This window comes from Achroia grisella, unplaced genomic scaffold (genome assembly GCF_030625045.1).
Source record: "Achroia grisella isolate CSIRO2021 unplaced genomic scaffold, CSIRO_AGI_Agris_v1 utg1112, whole genome shotgun sequence".
NCBI classification, from domain to species: domain Eukaryota; kingdom Metazoa; phylum Arthropoda; class Insecta; order Lepidoptera; family Pyralidae; genus Achroia; species Achroia grisella.
Genome location: NW_026712582.1, coordinates 290,125 through 308,518, shown reverse-complemented (window position 1 = coordinate 308,518; position 18,394 = coordinate 290,125). Strand labels below are relative to the sequence as shown.

Below are 18,394 nucleotides of genomic sequence, written 5' to 3'. Positions count from 1 at the left end.
GCGGTTATTTAACTAAACAGCGTTGTGACAGTTAGCGTCACAGCATGCTGAGTGTGGGCCTAACTGCCAATTTAAATACGTACAAGTGTAATTTTATGTCGTTTTATTGAATATTTATACATATTTACAATAAATGTCTTTGTCTTTTTTTAAAAATCTTAGAGATAGTTCTAACTTTTTTTTTTGGGATTTGATATTTGATGCTAGTTGAAAGTGTCTTATTTTCTTATCTCTCTTTCTCTTTCTTGTTCTAGTTTTCTGCTCGGTACACACTCTACCACTAACTCTACATAAAATAAAATAATTGTTAGTAATGAAATTATTATAATTTATAATTATTCGTTTAGGAGAGTATATGTTAGAAACGAATATGTATTTTTATACTTATTGACATGTTATTAAGTACCATAATCGTGTAACAGTAGGTGTAACTGTAGACATTCTGTTTCTCTCCAGACTCGACTGAATTGTATTTTATTTTATAAATGGTCGACATTACAGTTATTTGTATCATAATTAAATAAATACACTTGTTTTATAAACATTAACGCTTATCATTTTAACCATAATTGCGACACAGAAAAAAGGAGACCAGACCGATTCCTGCCACCCACTTCGCAACCACTCTATTCCCTATGTCCTCTTAAAAAGCAGGAAGAGTTTTTTCAGAAGGACAAGAGATTTGACCAACGACGCACATAAAGCCAAAGTAGACTTATGGAGGTTAAATCATCCTGCTCCTTTGAACTTTATTCATAATCAGCCGAACACCTGCCGGGCAATGACCTGTAGTGGCCCACTTGGAAATCGCTTATCAGACTGCGAACCTAGATGGGCCGCTGCAGGTACAACTTGGTAAAGTGAGGTGCCGCTTCAAGGTAGGCTTGTGACTGCGGAGCGCCATCCCAGACTACGACCCATCTATTGACCTGTCCTTTGTACCCAACATCCAGCACAATAGAAGACCTAAAAATTGTAACAGAATGCGCAAAAGTCGTCGCAACATTCTGGGGAAAATATATTTCAATATATATATTTAGTTGCCATTGAAACAAAAAAAGAAGACCATATGACTTACCGTTACTTTTTGTTGTCCATGTCTGTGGTAACTTAGTCGTTCTGGAGAACAGGAAAATCAACAGTATTGGCGACAGCTTCTCAGGGACAACAGTGGAGTGTATAATGGTGGGGTTTCAAACCAGTGGTTGTACCTTTAAGCTTCTATAATCTATCCACAGATGTAGTAAAATCCAGTTATAGCCGTATCCGATGTTATATTTCAATTTCAGCTACTGTAACTATACGGGCAACCTTTTTTTCTTTTTTGAATGCGCGATATTATGTGTTTGAGTTCGTCTTCGCCGGCGAGGACGGTGTCGTGTGTGTGTAAAAGTGTGCATATGGCTGCTTACTGTGTAATACACAATTGACACATGCAAATTCACCTCATTACATTTCTCTAGCAAAAAATAAGTGTCCGAGTAGTATTCAATGTGGTTTTATTTAACATCACGGAACTATAAGGAAACTATGAGTGACCAGTGTACTTTACCATCATTGTTATAATATATTACAATTTTAATACACTGTATTATAAAGCATATAAGACGAGAAATCTATTGGAGTGTGGGTGAAAACCAAGGCATTGTTACTTATGGCTATTTTTTTATGTAGGCCTACGCGGACTATGCGACAGAGGAGGATAAGATGAGCTTGAGCTTGAGGTCAGGTCAGTTAGCACATTGTTGCAAAGGGGTCAACAGTCCACATGCCTAACAATCCCCTTCCTCCTCCACCATATTACTATTTTCTTTTTAATTATGATAATGACATAGTTTTCTGCCTGCGCTAACGGTTTACGCTGGCGGGGCACCAGTGGAGGATTATGAGATGAGTATGAGGTGATTTATAACGATGGTTTCCAGGAACGGGAAACGCGTGGAGGTCAACCTGACATGGTACATTTCTAGTAATGGGGTTATGAGTCCACATTACTAACAATCCCCTTCCCCCCTCTCCCCCTGCTATTAATAGGCTATGTCAGTCGACCACTACGTAGACTTTCCTGAAAAATATTGGTGATAATATCTGGTGAATTGGTTACTCGGATCGGATAACTGATCTGACTTCATAAACATGCTATAATCCTCCAGTGGTGCCTCGACAAGGTATACCATTAAGGGTGGCGGTGCACAATTCCATTATCATGTATTAAAAAAATACTATCGTACAAAAAAAAAGTGGCTGGCTGTCACTTTGACATATCACAGGTTATTAAATATGACAGATGGCTGTATAGGCATAATTCGCTTTGCCTTTATTTTATAGGAACCAAAAAAAAAATATATGACAGGTGATATGAAGCGCATGCGCAGCTGTTATTTACTATCCTGTATTATTTGCGGCATCACATTATCATCTACCTAACCTATATCCTAAAAATATTATAAATATCATATTTCTTTACTGAGTTTGTAGAATTATATACGAATTGTTTCTTAAAATGTCACAAAAATATGGTAAAGATCTTGTAATCCGTGACGCGAAAAAGGAAGATATGAAAGCAGTAGCTCAAATGATACAGGTATATTTTTTTTAATATAACCCAAGCAACTTAGGATGTGTTTACTTTAAATTTCTTATTCTTATTTATAATATATATATAAGGTTGATCCGACTTTGTTAAACACCCACTTAACTTAATATCATATATATCATATAATTAATTTTTATTCTTAGTAATTCCTTTTTTTTATTATTTTATTTCATTTTAAGCTTTCTTTTTATTAATAAACTAGCTGTACACGCGAATTCGTCCACGTGGAATTTTACTTTTTTTTCTAAAATAAAAGTACCCTAAGTTAGCCCTTATTGCATTAGCTATCTGCCAAAAAAGTCCCGTCAAAATTGGTCCAGCCATTTCAGAGATTAGCCGGATCAAACAGACAGACGTGATGACACCTGTAGACGAGATAATAATTAGGAATAATAATAATAATTATTATTATTATTCTCTTTAGTAAACTGTGATTAACGTCATTGGTGATACATGTCTCTTTCATCTTATCACATATTGTATATATAATACTCTCCTACTTCTTGTTAGTCCTAAATAACTTAAAATATATATATATAATTTGGTCTGTATTGCATTATTGATTTGTTATTATGTTCCATTTTGCTATTTTGTATTTTGCCTGTTTTTTTTTCATTTGTGCAGGCATTTGGTATATATTACATATTTTTTATTATTTATATTTTTAGTATTTAACGATCTCGCTTATGGACTCGTCTTGATTAATAATTTTCAGGAACTAGCAGATTTTGAAAAAATGCCTAATGGACCCAAATTGTCTGTAAAAGGTTTGTAAAAATGTTAATTTTGTAATAATAATTGATAATAATAATTCCTAATGTTGGTACCGTGTGCGAAATCAAACCCCTGACTATCATAAGTGAAGTAGCGTGCTAAAACACTTGGCCATTGAGGCTGTCAATTGGTTGTATAGTTTTTATTTATGACAATTATGCAATATACTTTTTTTTAATTTTCTTCATTTGTTAAAGTAATGTAAACCTAAATAACGAATATGTAATCTTTATTAATTACTAGCTGTTTCCGCGACTTCGTCCGCGAGTCTTTAACTTTATTTTTCTAAAATAAAAGTAGCCTAAGTTACTCCTTATTGCATCAGCTACCTGCCAAAAAAGTCCCGTCAAAATCGGTCTAGCCATTTCAGAGATTAGCCGGAACAAACAGACAGACAGACAAAAATTGTAAAAAATGTTATTTTGGTGTATGTACCGCATTTATATTCATATGCATGTAGTAAAAAACCGTTATTTCAATATTACAGACACTCCAATTTTATTTATATGTATAGATTTCACCTGTGTATATACTACCTAAAGAGTTATTCAGAGAGGTTCAGGGCTTAATCTTTAGGACCAGCACAGAATAATCTGCGATCTGGTGCTGTATCTATATTATCACCATCATACCCACTATAAAAATATTTAGTTTACCATCGCACCGCTCGCCATCGACAGGGAATTCATCCCCACACGTTAGAACCTAAGTGGTCTCGGACAGTGCGGTTTCAGAGGTGCTTCCTCCCGCGTACACTTAAATTGTGGAATGAACTACCTGCTGAGGTTTTCTCATAGACTATAGCATGGGGTTCTTCAAGAAGGGTACCTATATTAAGGTTTCTTAAGGGTCGGAAACGCGCACGTGACACCCTTAATGTTTCAGGCAGCCATAGGCTATCGTTTACCATCAGATGGATCGTATGTTTGTTTGCCACCATGATTACATAGTATAATGCAAAGTCGCTGTCGCTGTCCGTCCGTATGCTTAAATCTTTAAAACTACGCAACGGATTTTGAAGCGGTTTTTTTAATAGATAGAGTGATTCAAGAGGAAGGTTTATATATATAATACATGTACACCCGTGTGAAGCCGGGGCGAGTAGCTAGTAGTAGTATAAAAAAATGTTGTTCATTAGCTATGGAAGACTAAATATCCTATTGCCACTACAGAATTAGAACATGACGGCTTTGAAAGACAACCACCTGCATTCAGATGCAAGGTTGCTGAGGTGCAAAGTGCGAGGTCATTGGTGGGGTATGCTCTGTACTTCCCAACTTACTCCACTTGGGAGGGCGTGTCCATGATGTTGGAGGACCTGTACGTGCGGCCTGAGGAGCGGCGGCGTGGTGTCGGCAGGAGATTGTTTGATGCTATTGCCAAAGTATAATAATAATCTCAGGACAATTCACACAGCGCCATCTAGACCCAAGTTAAGCTAGCTGAAGCTTGTGTTACGGGTACTAGACAACTGATACAAATACATAGATTATTTTTTCGTAAATACAAACTTCCGATGGTTGCAGGTTCGATTACTCGCACAGTGCAAATATTTGTATTCATGAGTATGATTATTGGTATCAGTCTGGGTGTTTTCTATGTATATTATGTGTTTACAAAAAAAAACTATGTATTTATGTCAGTTCTCTAGTACCCATAAGAAGATCAGCTAACCTTGAGACTAGATGACATTGTGTCATATTCCGAGTGAAATTTTATCTTCTTTATTATTAATGTATATAGAATTTCAATCTAAAAAGAAAGTAGACTCTTTATTAGCTGTCTGCGAGTGATTCCCATCAAAATCTGCCTAGCCGTTTTAGAGATTAGCAAAAATACACAGATAGACAGACAAAAATTTGACTAAGTGTCTTAAAGCTGCGTATTCTGATGAGATACTGGGACTCTGGGACGCATGACTTTTTTTTATACATTATCATATTATTCAATCAATTTACATTCACATAGGAAGCAGTTGCCAGCGGTAGCTCTCGTCTAGACTTCCACGTGCTGGAGTGGAATCCTGCTAGAACATTCTACAATGCTAAAGGTGCTGAGAACCTAACCAAGTCGGAACAGTGGTGCTACTATCGTCTGAGCGGGCAGGCGCTGAAGGACTCCGCCCTCTCCTCCGGAGAGACATGAATAAAAACAATATGTGCTCGAATCATGTATTTTACATAGCAATAGTACAATCTGTACATAATATTTCTGTTATTGTAGCCTTAAGTACTGTGATACAATCTGTGCAAAGTTCGACTGTTTACAAGTCCTATTGTAATTCACTAATTAAACCTAATATGTACAAAGTAATTATTTAATAAATGCCATTTATGCAACTAAACTAGCTCCTCGTTTATCACATCTCATAGAGAGTGATCTCACTATGCATTTAAAACTTTTTCGTTATAAATTATCGTAAGATATTCCTGTCAATTTTGTCCGCCATCTTAATTTCTATCATGGCGGGAAATTGTATGATATCATAAAAGAAAAATGATAATTTGGTCCGCCATTTTAATTTCTGTTATGGCGGGAAAACAGTATGTCAAATGAAGAAAAAAGATACGGAAGACGGCTGTAGGGGCTTAGACTCTTTGCCTTTCGTATAAGGATAAACAAAACTAAAAAAAAATAAATTAACAGCTTGTCGATTGACAGAAAATTATAAAGAGACCATTATGTGATAGAACTCCGCGGCTTGAATTTTACTTAAATAAACCTGTAAGCCGTGGAATGTAAATAGTGTAAAGTAGGCTCAAATTAACTGTTTCAGACCGAACGGTACTGAAAACGCTGTTTGATTACCGCATGTTCACAGAACGCCGTTATTTGCTGCTCAGAGTCTGATATGTGAGCGTACTCTACCTGTCTCACGGTCTGATCTACTAAAATCCAGGCCGTGGGTCTCCAGCTGTTTTCCTAGTTCTTACTCATTGTTAAACTATTTAGCTAACATATATAGGTGTCGATATAAATACTGTTTAATACTTTAATAGCAATATTAGCATATTCCATATTCACAATATTCATCCACAACCAGAGCATTAGCAGATGTATACTCAGTGTTAGTTAACAATAAACGTAATTTTTAACCAACATTTATTTAAAAGGACGACATAAAAGCTTGCTTATTCTTCTATGGGCTAAAAAGGCTTGCTATCCAGAGCCGTAAAAGAGTGCGTTCCGAATGAGCGGTAGAATTAAAATTAAATTAACATATGACTTAAAAATGCTTATATTAAGTTTTTTTAATAAAGATTATTTCTCTTCTATTTGTTGAGGATAAATATTATGAATTAATGTTTTAATATAGTATTAAATATATACTATAGTAAGTAATAGTAGTTTCATTATAGTTTCAGTCGGTACCTACATCTTCCTACGTAGAAATACACATAAAATACAGTTGGTCTTATTTAAAAATATTCGGGTAACATGAAGTTTTAGAATTCTAAAGAAATTTCATTATTCAAATAACTACTATAACCAGTTAAGTACGTTAAATGTGGCGTTCACAATATTTCTGACTACCCCAATCTGGTGTAAGTCGTAAAGATATACTATTATTATTGTCTATAATAATTTAACAGTATTTATTATCATGAACACTAAAAAAATCAATACTGCACCATTTAACTCGTTTCCTTTTGGTTTGGCCTACCAAAAGCAACTTTTTATCAGTCATTTCAAACATTGATTTATTATTTAAGAGGCAACATATTTAAATTGTAGCTTAATGATTGTCAATTAGCATAGTATAGATGCTATTTTGGTTATAAAATTTTATAATATCTTGTGCTCGATATAATGATTGCAATGATCCAACATAATACCTCTTAAGACTCATAAATTAAAACGGCCTGGGGCCTTAGGCTGAGGGAATAAACAATCCATCAACATTATATGTATAATTTTGATACCCAAAATTGGTATTCAGGTTTCTATAGTTTGTATTTAATTAGTCTCCAATACGCGGTATATTTACTTATTTTTAAAATCTCGCTTTTACCACACATTCTTAAACGGGTTTTAACACGAATAATTTTGTGGTAAATAAACGTATTTACCTCTCGTTTCGACTAGGTTGCACTAGCCGTGGTCACGGCCAATGAAGTAACAGCGATTTAAATGAAAAGTGCTGGCAGTTTGTTCAACGTTGTGTGAACAAAAATACATGGCTAGTGCAATTTAGTCGAGAGAGGTAAATAACTTTATTTACCATTAACACCTTAGGCAGCAAGTGTATCTTTTTGTCACACAGTATCTAGAACATTGTCTATCCAAAAGTGTACACATCTTTCTACTTAATAAACACGCCGTGTATCATTTAGGAACACGTTTTCTATACATCTATCACGTAAATGAAAGCCCTGGCCTGTCGCATTTTTGCGATGTAAATAGTCTGGGAATCGGTGATTTTACAAAACAATTATAGTTTTTTTTTTTTAAAACGGTTATATGGTCTGGCTGAAGGTGTTAAATATTCGTGTTAAAACCCGTTTAACTATATTGATTGATTGATTTATTTATTCTATTTAAAACAATTTCTTTTGCACAATAGACAATTTCATATTTTTTTTGTCATGTGCATTTTATCTTAATACTATAAATATACAACTAAGTACAGTCTGATTATTATGGCTAGTCATGCATTTTATATAATACAACATTTTACACTCTAATATAACTAGGATATGGTACAATTTGCCTATATACATGTGTTTACTTATAATGTAAACATAATAATCTATATGTATTTACGATGTCAAAACATTATATTAAATAATGTTTTGGGTCAAACGATTTAGGAAACTGGACTGATTTTTATGCAATAAACATTAAATTCATATGCCCTTGTTGAATGGAGACGAGACAGCATTTCTTGTCTTTGTTGTTTGAGATGACTTTAGACTGTAAAGTCAGCTGTTTATAATCTTCGAATTCTTCTTATAAATTCTTATACCCGCCTTCTAGCTTCATGTTACGCACACTACACTACAAGCAGTAACTTAAATGTATCTTGTATCTTATATGTGAATCACATTATCTTGACCAAAGCTTACAGTGCCGTAACCTGGACACTGGCGATACCACTGGTCCACCAACTCAAAGTCGCTCAACGAGTTATAGAGAGAGCTATGCTTGGAGTTTCTCTGAGGGATCAAATCCGTAACGAAGTAATTCGCCAGAGAACTAAGGTCACCGACTTAGATCTTCGCATGTGTAAGTTGAAGTGGCAGTGGGCTGGTCATATCTTTTGCAGAACAGATGCTCGCTGGAGTAGGCGTGCTCTAGAGTGGAGACTACGAATTGGCAAACGTAGTGTGGGCCCCGCAGCTAGGTGGAGCGACCACATACGCAGGGTTGCGGGTAGTAACTGGATAAGAAGGGCTGAAGATCGTACCCAGTGGCGTACCTTGGGAGAGGCCTATGTCCAGCAGTGGGCTGATGATGATGATGATGATGACCAGAGCTGAGATGTATAGCGTCCATACAAATTTCTAACGCTTTTAAACTGGTCTGTAAGTACAGAATGAGGTTCCATTCGTCATATTTCCAGGGTTTTTCTCTTTATTTATTTAGAAGCCTAAGATCACAATAACATGTTAGCTCCGTAGTGTCTGTTTACATTAAACTCCCTGTTTGTTGTATTGAATATATGTTGTTTTCAGGTTTTGAATTTATGAACAGCTTCGCAACTAGTCACAACTAGATTTCTGAACCAGTGGCTACCGTCCTCCGTGATAGTGCCAGCGCGGCCACTATCTGGCGTAATCTCGTGGCTGTGTGGTGCTGGTGTCTGATGGTATGTGGCGCTACGTGGACGCCATGAGCTTGGCGTGAGCAGTCACGTTGCGCTGGTGGAGAAACCCACTGCCTTCTTCTTCTTCGCCGTTACTGAGGCCGTACTGTGAATATTAATACATTGAAATTAATTTTACAAATAAACATTTATATATATATATATATATATATATATATATATATATATAGTATCTATTCATATAAATAAAATTGGAGTATCTGTTTGTAATATTGAAATAACCGTTTTTTACTACATGCATATGAATATAAATACGGTACATACACCAAAATAACATTATTTACAATTTTTGTCTGTCTGTCTGTTTGTTCCAGCTAATCTCTGAAATGGCTGGACCGATTTTGACGGGATGTTTTTTAGCAGGTAGCTGATATAATAAGGAGTAACTTAGGCTACTTTTATTTTAGACAAATAAAGTTAAATTCCACGCGGACGAAGTCGCAGGTACGGCTAGTTAATATATAAATATGTATACATATAACATTGAGCGATAGTTACCTGCAGTGCGTGCAGGTAGTGTTGCTGCGAGTGGTAGTGTCCTGCTGCGTGCGGGGCGTAGCCCTCGTAGGCGGCGGCAGCGCTCGGCTCGCTCTTGATGTTGAACAGCGGCGCGTTGGAGAACAACGCCGGCGACGACAGCGGCAGCGGGTACTGCGCGTGGTGCGCGGCCGCGTGGTGCGGCGACGCGGCGTGGTGCGGGGCGGCCGCGTGGTGGCCGGCGCCCTCCGGCGTGCCGTGCTCCCGCCCGTGCTTCGACTGCGCGCTGTGGCTCGACATCGATGACGTCAGCGGCAGTGGCACTTCTGATAGACCCGGCTTGCTGTCTGTAATATATGATCAGTACTATTAGGAGTGTGTCCATGCGATTAAATTCCGATGTATATATTCTTAAATATTTTCTATCTCTATTCAGAGACTGTGGTTTTCCCCACATCCAAGTGCGATAGCAATACTTTTAATTTATCATAGTAAATGTAAAGGCATTTATCTGGCATTTATCTGATTAATATGAAAATGAATTATAATTCCAATGACTTGCACATTTTTACCACGCCTGCAGCTATAGTTCTACCATAATCCCAAATTTCGACAAAAATCTACCTATGGTAATTTGCGTTGCGGCTGAGGTCTGCGCTGTGGCTGAGTTCTAACAATGAATAAATAGTTTTCGAGAAAAAAAAGACTATTGATTAATTAATTAGTTGATTGTGCTGTTTGTATCAAAAAGTATGGAATATGCAAGTTTTTACAAGTAAAAGTCGCAAGTAAAGTCAAGCCAACAAGAGTTCTTCACTAAAGCAGTAAATTTTCGTGGACACCGCTTACGAATTGTTAATTCTTTTTCATTTTTTTTTCTCACGCCAACGTGGATCCTCTCGAGTCTCGTGGCTCCCTGAGGGCCCACTTTGGGAACTAAGAGTGTTAATAACAATTACGTCAAACATATACATACCACCATCGATTCCGGGAGAACTGTGACCTTCTTTCTTAGTGATATCTTGATTGGGCTTCGCGGCACTTCCCGACTTTTTTGGTTTTCTTTTTCTAGTTTGAATTCCGTCTTTCCGCATTGCTAGGGGCCTGGAATGATATATGAATTCCATGTTATTCGTGGATTAACTATATATACAGGACGGGCCAACGCCGAAGAGTCGTGGTACAATGCTAGCTCAACCTCGTGACTCCGGGAATGGTGCTCGTAGGTACAGCGTGTGGTTGTTTAGAAGGTAACATACCACATATACAATGCATACATTTCCCTCTGGCGATAGGACGGTCTTTTGAAGTAAGAAACAACAGTATTGAAGTAGGTCATGTACCACAGCGTTTATACTCCAACGCAAAAGGCCCGAAGAAGTCGCGTAAATGTCTCCGCCCTTTGCCCAGGGAAGAAGGGATAAGTAGTGGGTTCCAGAAGGGAACCCGAAGAAATGGGGCCCGCTGGTAAAATGCGCCACCGCCTCCAGAATCATGATGGACTGTGATGGCGTTGGACGAGGGACATCTTGAAGCTTTTTGTGAATAGGAGTCCACGGTCCCGCTTGCTTTCTCCTAGGCGGGTGGGGACGAGGGATTTTCTCCAAGTAAAAGAAAAGGATACGTACCGATTAATGCCATGTAGTTTGTAGTAGAGTCCGCAGGCGTTGCACACAGGTTCACCGTCGTTGTTGCGTCTCCACAGCGTGGTGTTGCGGGAGCCACAGTTGGTGCAGCACTGGCCGTGTCTTCGCGCCGCGCTCTGCAAACGGACACTCGACATGAGCCAAAACGACTCTTTATCATGTCAGAGGCAGAGGCACGTTTTGGTCAAATATTTTCTCTATAATCAAATTTTGGTGTGAGAGAAAATCACTGGATTTTTTACTCATTTGTGCCATCACTTGACATATACACCACGCTATAGCTAGCAGACTATTTTTATCTCAATATATAGATTAACTATGATGTTTTAGCAATTATAACCTATTTAAATGGGAGGACATTACTGTTTTTTTTTACATGTTTGCGAGGGGGCCACCCTTAACCCACCATCGGAACTGCACCTGACTTTCAATAGATAAGTTTCTTAACACAACTGTTTTAATCATCTTAGAAAACTTGGACCGGGAACAAATTGGTCAGTTCCTGGGTGGCGGGCTATTACTAGTCTATTAGAAATTCTACGAGAAACTTAATGGATATAATAACCACTGTCTCACCATTCATCTCATTTATATCACAGATGAGTGGTAGATACGGGCGTCATTTGATGACTTCATGTCCGTGGTGCAGTGACAAAGTGACAAGCTTCCAACATATACACATAAAGATATGTGTATATTATTATGTTGGAAGCTTGTCACTTTTATTAAATGGACCGTAATCTTATTTACAATTTTAATTTATTAATAAGAGCAAGAACAAAAAACAGTGAACAAGTGAACAGAAGTGGAATAATTACATTAGTTCATGCAGAATTATACCAACAACCAGATGTCGCTAATTGAATAAAGCAAATGAAGTATTTAATTTATCGAAACCAAAAAAACACGCGTCTAAAGCAATACCACAACTCATCTACATAATACCTAATACTACAATATTTACATGACATAATATCGAAATAAAACACTAAAGTTAATGTGAATAGTTTAGCGGAGCGTATCCACCCACCACCTGTAATTTGAATTTGAAGTACCTATAGATAAGTGCACCAAAACCAGTTAATTCCATGCACGGCCACAGCTACACAACAGGAATGTAAATGATGCTCCACGAAAGCAATAAACAGACGCGCGTGCTCCACCGACAACTATCTCATATGTACACCATTGTCCAATAATGTAGGAGCGTGTCGCAGCGAGTTGGACCGCTACCGCGACGGCGGCGAGGCGGGGCCGCCTGCCATTGGACGATCCACCTGTCCATGTGCTTGTACCACACGGCGTCTGTGTGCGTGCAGAGATAACTCATTGACAGCATCTCACCAGCTCCACTATCCCGCTCGGCAACTATCCACTCCGGCCACCGTACTCGTAAAGTGGTCTAGCATGCACTATCCGGCCCGTTATCGAGCAATAACCTCAGACGCTGATAAATGAAGCTCGTCTCATTAGGCACGGCTCTTTGTCCGCGACGTAACCCAATTACCGATCGATTAGTTATCTCTGCAAGAAACAAGGGCCTATCTACGCGGAAGAACAAAGCTATTATAATGCTCGGCTATCGAAGTGGGGAGCGGTAGCGTGTAGTTCCCTATCACTCGCCAAAGCCGTAGAAGTTAGGTGCGCGTGCGGGGGTGCGTGCGCGGGCGGGGATTACGGGGTGAAGGGACGGGGGTGGTAATGCATGCACTAGTCTACACGCCACCGACTCACCTTCTTCATGCCCCGGGCCATGCCCTCGACACTCATCCACCTCTGCACGGAGCCTTCCTTATAGAAGCGGGTGAGGAGCTCCGCGTCGGCACCTGTTTAACAAAGCTGGCGTTATTAGGGTGTGGTGGCGGACTCACCAGCCGTTTGCTCGGCTTCACGAGTGGTCGGTTGACGCCGTTGATCTTGTGGTAGAGGCCGCAGGCGTTGCACAAGTAGTGGCCGGTGGAGTCCCGGCGCCACAGCGGGGTGTTGTTGGCGCCGCAGTTGACGCACTCGCGGCCCTCCTCGTACACCTCCAGGACGCCATCTGTCACGCCAAACAATCGTACCATTGCTGCTTTCCTAACATTGTGCAACTTTGAATGCCCCAAGTCTTGCGCGGATATTTTCTTCCCAAAAATCTTAGGTAAATAAATTCTGCATCGGCGTTTCGTTATCATCTCGCTCGCCACAGATTGTTGTATTTAGGTTTGTTTCCAATTATTATAAAAAAGGGCAAAGAATGAGAATAATAAAAGTATCAGAAATATTTATTTATTTATTAACTAGCTACTCGCCCCGGCTTCGTACGAGTGTACATGTATAATATTATACATATAAACCTTACTCTTGAATCACTCTATCTATTAAAAACCGCTTCAAAATCCGTTGCGTAGTTTTAAAGATTTAAGTTACATAGTGACGGACAGATAGCGACAGCGACTTTGTTTCGAAAGGTTAGCATTCAATAATTTTACAGTAGATAGATAGATAGATATATTTCAAAGTAGATAAATAATGGACCCTGTTGGACCTTCAGCAAGAGAGCAGAAGAGAAGAGAGGAGGACGAGTTGTTATATAATTACTAACTGTTGAGCTGGCAAACGTTGTTTTCCCATATAAATTAATAACGCTATAAAAAAATAGGGGTTGGTGATAGAAGGGTGAATATTTAATGATTATTTAGTATTATAGTAATTAGTAGTAAAAGTAGTATTTAATGATTATATAGATTATTTAGTTTTTTTAGTTTATTCAATGACAAATAAAAAAATTTTTTTTTTCGCAAAATATAAAAAAGTAATGATAAAGGTGGACAACCCTTATCACTTAGGGCTATGAAAATTAGATAGTAGCCGATTGTCCAACCTACTGAATATGCATATAAAATTTCATAAAAATCGGTCAAGTTGTTTCAGAGGAGTATGGTAACTAACATTGTAACACGAGAATTTTATATATAAGATAGTATTATATTATATATTTTGGAGTATCAGAAGAAGGTATCTAAGTTTAACTAATCACGATTAAGATAGGTAGATCGTATAGGAACTGTCAAGGGAAATCAATAGTCTCGTAAACCGGTATTATGATAGTACACGTATGAGATATTCGTCATTATCCTCAATATCGAGTAATTTGCAACTCAGACGCCGTACTGTCTAGCGCTGATAACCTGGTTTTTTTTATTTAATTTATGATTAAACTTTGTAGATACATAAATTAGACAGTTTTAAAGCAAGGTATTTAAGACTTTATTTATATATTACCAGCTACCCGTATACATATATTATACATATAAAGTTTCCTCTTGAAACGCACTATCTATTAGTGAAAACTGCATTAAAATCTGTTGCGTAAATCAAAAGATCGAACAGACAATGGCGGTGACTTTCTTTTATACTATATTGGCTACTCGTCCCGGCTTCGTCCATGTGTATATGTATTATACATATATAAACCTTCCTCTAGAATCACTCTATCTATTAAAGAAAACAGCTTTAAAATCCGTTGCGTAGTTTTAAAGATTTAAGCATACATAGGGACGGACAGCGACAGCGACTTTGTTTTATACTATGTAATGATAAAGATTATATTCAAATAACTGTTTACGAAGTATTTTGTTCTCTTTATTTTTGAAGAAAATATTGTATAATTATCTATACATATAAACAAAATTGAAGTGTCTGTTTGTAATATTGAAATAACCGTTTTAAACCATGTAGTAAAAATGCATATGAATATAAATACGGTACATACACCAAAATAATATTTTTTTAAATTTTTATTAGTCTGTCTGTCTGTCTGTTTGTTCCAGCTAATCTCTAAAATGGCTGGATTTTGACTTTTATTGGCAGGTAGCTGATGTAATAAGGAGTAACTTTATTTTAGAAAATAAAGTTAAATTCCACGCGGACGAAGTTGTGGGTTCAGTTAGTCGTAAATAAGAAAATTTAAAGACCTATTGATTGATTGACAATAGTCCTTCGAGTACCCCAGGATTGAGTAACAATGTTGTTATAAAAGTATATAACAATTGATATACAGCTTCCCGTTTCGATAGTGTAACGTTACAGATGTTGGTACTCGTATCTGAAGATCACAATCATCCGGTTATAATATTACATGTACCTATACATTGTTCATAAATATCAAACATAAATTCTAGGAAAGTTCACAATGAACTACATAACAAACTCGCTAATTATCTATACATATAAATAAAATTGGAGTGTCTGTTTGTAATATTGAAATAACCGTTTTTTACTACATGCATAACATTCTTTACAATTTTTGTCTGTCTGTCTGTTTGTTCCGGCTAATCTCCGAAATGGCTGGACCGATTTTGATAGGACTTTTATTGGCAGGCATTTCAGAGATTAGCCGGAACAAACAGACAGACAGACAAAAATTATAAAGAATGTTATGCATGTAGTAAAAAACGGATATTTCTATATTACAAACAGACACTCCAATTTTATTTATATGTATAGATGTATAGCTTAAATTTTATAATGTATTAAGAAAGAATATATAAATGAGACAGATGTAGATATAAAGTTTAAAAGTTTATCTCCTTAAAATTAAACAGCTCGCTTATTCACAACACACTATTAGGCAAGAGAAAGTAGAGTTAGAAGGAAAATTCTAATCCATTACATTTAAAATAAGTAATCATGTTGCTAAGTAACAGTTGATATGTAATGTGCAACTGATCGGAACGAGAATAAATTCATACGTCCAATGAAATGAAATATGAAATTATTTATTTGCGAAATATTAGTACAGTATTATAATTATATGATGTTACATGAAATTGATTGATCAGCAATATTTATACAGGCATGCAAATTACCTGAAGGTGTTTGTGTTACTTAAATATTCTTGGACACTAAAAATTACCAAGTGACAGCCAATTCTTTAGTTTGCGTTTGAAAAACGTATGAGATTCCAGTTCTTTAATCTCTCTTGGAAGATTTTTGTCCAACTATAATTGTAATTGTAACTGCAGTTGTAAGTAGCTTTGACGTGGTCTAGTGTTTTGAGTAGTCATGCTCACTAAAATGTCCAGACTTGTGGCGGCGTGGTGGGCCGGGTCATTGGGCTCCCTAAAATATGGTCGAGCGCAGTGATGGCTGACTCATCCGTCATACTCGTGAACGGGTGCTGCTTGTAGGGACTGGTCTGCTCTAATCACTATGACTGATTTCCTCTTATTAATTGTTTAACCAGTTGGTTATATATTCAATATTTTTTCTATTTGAGTATTTAATTGAATTAGTGCTAATTGGTGGTTTGTATTCACACACTTAAACTTAAAAATGTAAAGTAATAATAAAATTATTTAAAAGAGCAACACGCAAGTTTCTTGCTCGTTCTTCTTGTGATGAGACAGCTTTCCGAACGAGCGGTAGATTAAAAAAAATGTAATGACTATTCAAAAGTGCTTCAATGTAAGTTTATTTGAATAAATGATTTTCTATTCTATTCTATTCTATTCTAATTAGTATTTACTATTTTAACATACTTCATTTTGGTATGATTTTGCTACTATTATACTGTTGTTTACTCATCTGTAAATTGTTTTATATTATATATGTTATTTAAATGTATGTAGAGATGTAGTGTCTTAAATGTAATGGATTAAGGGACCTTGACGACCTCTGACGATCTCGGTGGTCTAGCGGTCAAGCACACCGCTTTACGACCGATGGACGCGGGTTCGATTCCTCGCACGGCACAAACATTTCTATTCATGAGTATGATTGTTTGTATCGGTCTGGGTGTTTTCTATGTATAATATGTATGTATTTACAAAAAAAAATATCTATGTATATGTATCAGTTATCTAGTACCCATAACACAAGCTCTAGCTAGCTTAACTTGGGTCTAGATGGCTCTGTGTGAATTGTCCTGAGGTTATTATTATTATTATTAAGGGACCGTATTAAGAACATTGATTTTAGAAGAAAAAGCCGAATCCATTACATTTAAAATAATAATCATGTTGCTAAGTAACAGTTTATATGTAACGTACAACTGATCGGAACGAGAACAAATTATATGTGCAATCCACTGAATATCTCCATCATATACAGCCAAGCTTAGAGAATACATAATTATAGTATTAAAATAGTATATATTTTAAAATAGAACAATGCAATTCATAACTACACAGAGATTGTTTGAGGAAAATAGAAATACCTACAGACAGTTATATTATTAGCTGTTATCGCGACATCGTACGTATTTTATAATGACTTAACTAAATAAAGAAATATATTTAAAAATCTAACTCGAAAAAGCTAAAGAAAAATTCTTTTCAAGGTTTTAAAATGTCGATATTTCCATACATTCCTTCATCGCTCCTTTCAACCCCTTACAACCCTTTTTCTTTATTTATATTTAATCAACAACCTAAAAATAGGTTTTAAGCTTGTAGCTAAAAAGCTAAAGTATTAATGGCTCTGCTGGTGTATTATACGAAGCCAAAATTAAAGCCTATTACTCACTAAACGATTACTTGAATGACGAGCGTGCATGGCAATAGTTGTTCATGCATGGGATTTTCATTTAATGTTAGACATAGACACCTATATAAATACCTATACATTGTAAATAAACTGGCTTTAAAAAAAAGTAATTCAATTGAGTTTCTTGCCAGTTCTTGTCAATTGGATCTATATACCGAACTGGACGGTAGGGAAAAAAATTATAATGTAAAACTTGACGTTCATAAGCGGCTAAAATGTCCTACATGAATAAATGATTTTTGAATTTGCACCATTACATTATCATCTCGTAAGTACATGGACTGCCTGTATTAAGTTTATTTGTATTTATATAGATTATTTCTATTTGTTATCTGCAATGACGCGGGCCGTGGCGGCGCAGCGTTCTAATTGTGTTATGTGCGTAGTTAGTTATTGATTCCCTGATCGGCGATACACTGCGGTTGGGTTTCTCGCTAATGACAATTTATTAATAAGGATAATATTACATTATTACAGGAAAAGATAAAAGATATTTACAGTTAACTGTAAATATAACGGGCACAGCACAGCACTCGCTGCGCACCA

At 36.7% G+C, this 18,394-nt stretch overlaps 2 protein-coding genes across 4 annotated transcripts in view; one reads left to right on the top strand and one right to left on the bottom strand.

Moving 5' to 3' along the window:
- Positions 1-2,364: 2,364 nt before the first annotated feature.
- LOC131849824 (thialysine N-epsilon-acetyltransferase-like) lies at positions 2,365-7,181 on the top strand. The gene is made up of 4 exons (XM_059199953.1): positions 2,365-2,584; positions 3,312-3,363; positions 4,543-4,754; positions 5,339-7,181. The coding sequence occupies exons 1-4, from the start codon at positions 2,504-2,506 to the stop codon at positions 5,513-5,515; spliced, it is 522 nt and encodes a 173-aa protein (XP_059055936.1). The 5' UTR covers positions 2,365-2,503; the 3' UTR covers positions 5,516-7,181.
- A 1,816-nt stretch (positions 7,182-8,997) lies between these two features.
- LOC131849803 (GATA-binding factor A-like) overlaps positions 8,998-18,394 on the bottom strand; it is a 99,870-nt gene continuing 90,473 nt past the window's right edge. For 2 of the 3 annotated variants that reach the window (XM_059199926.1, XM_059199941.1), the window contains 5 exons: positions 13,192-13,361; positions 11,303-11,436; positions 10,651-10,778; positions 9,696-10,021; positions 8,998-9,282 (listed from right to left, as the gene is read on the bottom strand). In XM_059199926.1, the coding sequence (XP_059055909.1) occupies positions 9,190-9,282; positions 9,696-10,021; positions 10,651-10,778; positions 11,303-11,436; positions 13,192-13,361 (851 nt within the window). In that variant the 3' untranslated portion in view covers positions 8,998-9,189. Of the gene's footprint in view, positions 9,283-9,695; positions 10,022-10,650; positions 10,779-11,302; positions 11,437-13,054; positions 13,147-13,191; positions 13,362-18,394 lie in introns of all 3 variants that reach the window. The other variant, XM_059199933.1, reaches the window with a different exon arrangement.